General features: G+C 40.3%; 1 protein-coding gene across 1 annotated transcript; it reads right to left on the minus strand.

The window, feature by feature from the left end:
* Nucleotides 1–1,699: 1,699 nt before the first annotated feature.
* Nucleotides 1,700–2,110, minus strand: LOC122048471. The gene has a single exon (XM_042610035.1). It carries the CDS (start codon nt 2,108–2,110, stop codon nt 1,700–1,702), a length of 411 nt encoding a protein of 136 aa, XP_042465969.1.
* Between the last annotated feature and the right edge of the window lie 242 nt (nt 2,111–2,352).

A 2,352-nucleotide genomic window follows, 5' to 3' on the forward strand; every position in this document is an offset into this window, starting at 1 on the left:
ATATTATCCAAGGATAGCTACTCAGGTACTTGTATCTTGTTGGAGACAATTTTATATCAAAACTCACATCCTCAAATATGCTTTGGTTTCTTGTTGGTCATACATAGTGAATCATGGATGACATGATAAGGTGTCGAGCCTTCACCAAACTACTTATCCTCTGATAGTGAATTCTGAAGACCCTTAATATTTTTTGGCATATGGACATCTCCTGCCTCGTGTGCAACCACTATCCGATCCTCCATATTGATTGACTGATTGACATCTGAAGAACATATGATGCTCCTGTGTCTCCTCCTCCAAACTATAAAAAGTACACCTCCTGTCCTCAAGGTTGTTAGTTAATCTCATGTAAGTAGCATCCTATGCGCCAACATTCGTAAGGTAAAACCATGGCTCGATTGCAGATAGTGCCTCCATACTATCTTTGATCATGACTTCCTGTCGCTGGCTCCTCTATAAAGTATCATAATCCTTCTATGTTCCTCCAGCTGTCTAAGTAAACCACTGTCTCGCAACATCTGCAAAATCAGCTGAAACTAGGATGCTGTCTTTAATAGGTAGTATTTTCTTTATTAGTGGGGAATCTATGTGCTTGGGTTGTCACTCCCATGTGAAAATGGAACAACACAAGGATCATCATGGTGAGGAAAAGATGAAGGGAAATAAAAGAATGAGCAAGGAAGGTATAAAGAGAATGATCAATAGCACAAGTGTTAAGAAATAAAAGAAGTCTCACATCATGTCAAGAGAAAAAAAAGACACCGTAAAAGTGAATGCTCAAAATTGAAAAAAAAAAAAAACAAGAAGGGAGAAGAAGAGAAAGACATTCATGATTACTTGGGAATTATATTACTGAGTCATTCTATGAAAAAGTCATTATAAGACCTTTCCCTTACCAAGCATTGATATTACACATAGACAAGAAAGTCTAAGTGAAGGGGAGCCTCTAGTGACAATGAAAGTAACTTGAGACAAATGATTCTACTAATGATGAATTGCTATATTTAATATGTGTTTTATATAATTAACTAGCTAGTAAAGTCTAAGGATAAGACCAAGGGTGATATATAGAAAAGAATTGAAGCTTAAGGCTAGGTAGATTTTTTTTTATAACCCATGTATTTATCTCTTAGAACCGATTAAATCTTGTCGACCATCAAGATAAATCCAGATAGTGCTCGCGTTATTAGACACCAATAAACTACCTTCACAGGGCACTCCTGGTTGATGAGAACCATATTCCATCTAAGTTCTCGACCATAATCCATAACACAGCCATTCGCCAAAGGGCCCATGGGTAATCTGTGTTCCATACATTTTTATCAAATAGAGCATGAGCATGCTCCAGTCGAGAATTGAGAGATCCACCAAGTGTCTTTACCGCTACGGTGCCCAAGGGCACTAAGGTAGATTCCTTTCTTACAACTTGTGAACATGATTTTATCAATTTAGAGTCGAACAACTTTAATGAAAATAAACATTTGAAATCTCAACTTGATGAAATGAAGATAACTCTAGAAAAAGAAGGAATCATTTTGTTGCCTGAACAAAAGAAGGTAAATTCTCTTGTTCGATATATAATTTTGTATCTTTGGATATACTTTTCACAATAATACAACACAGTAATTAAAAAAACACAGGTATAGCTTGTTAAACGAAGAAAAGTTCTTGGATCTCCATATGTTGTATACATGGCCTACTCCATACGCCAGATTGGCTTAAACCAACTGAAGGAGGACTGATAAGAGATCATCAACAAGAGCACCAACACCAAGGCCAAGACCTTCACGGGTGAGGCTCCTGCCCCCTGTGCTGCCGGCGACTCCTGCTCGCGTCGTCTTCCCGGGAACACGAACATTTGCCTGAGGAAGAAGGGAGCGACGACGAGGAGCGCGACGGGGAGAAGGAACGTGAAGAACCTTAGACCGATCTCGGTGCGGATCATTTGGGTCTTGTAGTCATGGTACCACGACATGCACAGGAAGAGGACGACGATGGCAAAGACGAGGATGAGATGCAGAGGAGGGAGGGAGAGGGAGCAGAGCGTCTGCTCTTGCCATCCTCGCTTCCAATGAGGTCCTCGACTGTCACTGAAGAACCAGGCCATGGCGAGCGCGTGTGGTGTGTTGTTGGCTAGCTAGTTCTTGAAGTGCGCCATTAATTAGGTACATTTTTAAAGAAGAAGATCGAGGATAAAGCAACGTGGGGAATCGATTCTAGTGAAGCTTTTGCAGTGGAAGTGGGTGGAGATGGAATTTTATCTTTTGGTGTTCCTTGTAGAGAAGGAATTGTTAAAACTTAAAGGATGCATGAGTGGATGGTGCATGTGTTTATGAACAGACAGCTAGC

The sequence above is a fragment of the Zingiber officinale genome, chromosome 2B (assembly GCF_018446385.1).
Source record: "Zingiber officinale cultivar Zhangliang chromosome 2B, Zo_v1.1, whole genome shotgun sequence".
Taxonomy (NCBI): domain Eukaryota; kingdom Viridiplantae; phylum Streptophyta; class Magnoliopsida; order Zingiberales; family Zingiberaceae; genus Zingiber; species Zingiber officinale.

Excerpts from the sequence above, each read along its gene's own strand:
- LOC122048471 (XM_042610035.1), bottom strand. The coding sequence starts at position 2,110 with ATGGCCTGGTTCTTCAGTGACAGTCGAGGACCTCATTGGAAGCGAGGA.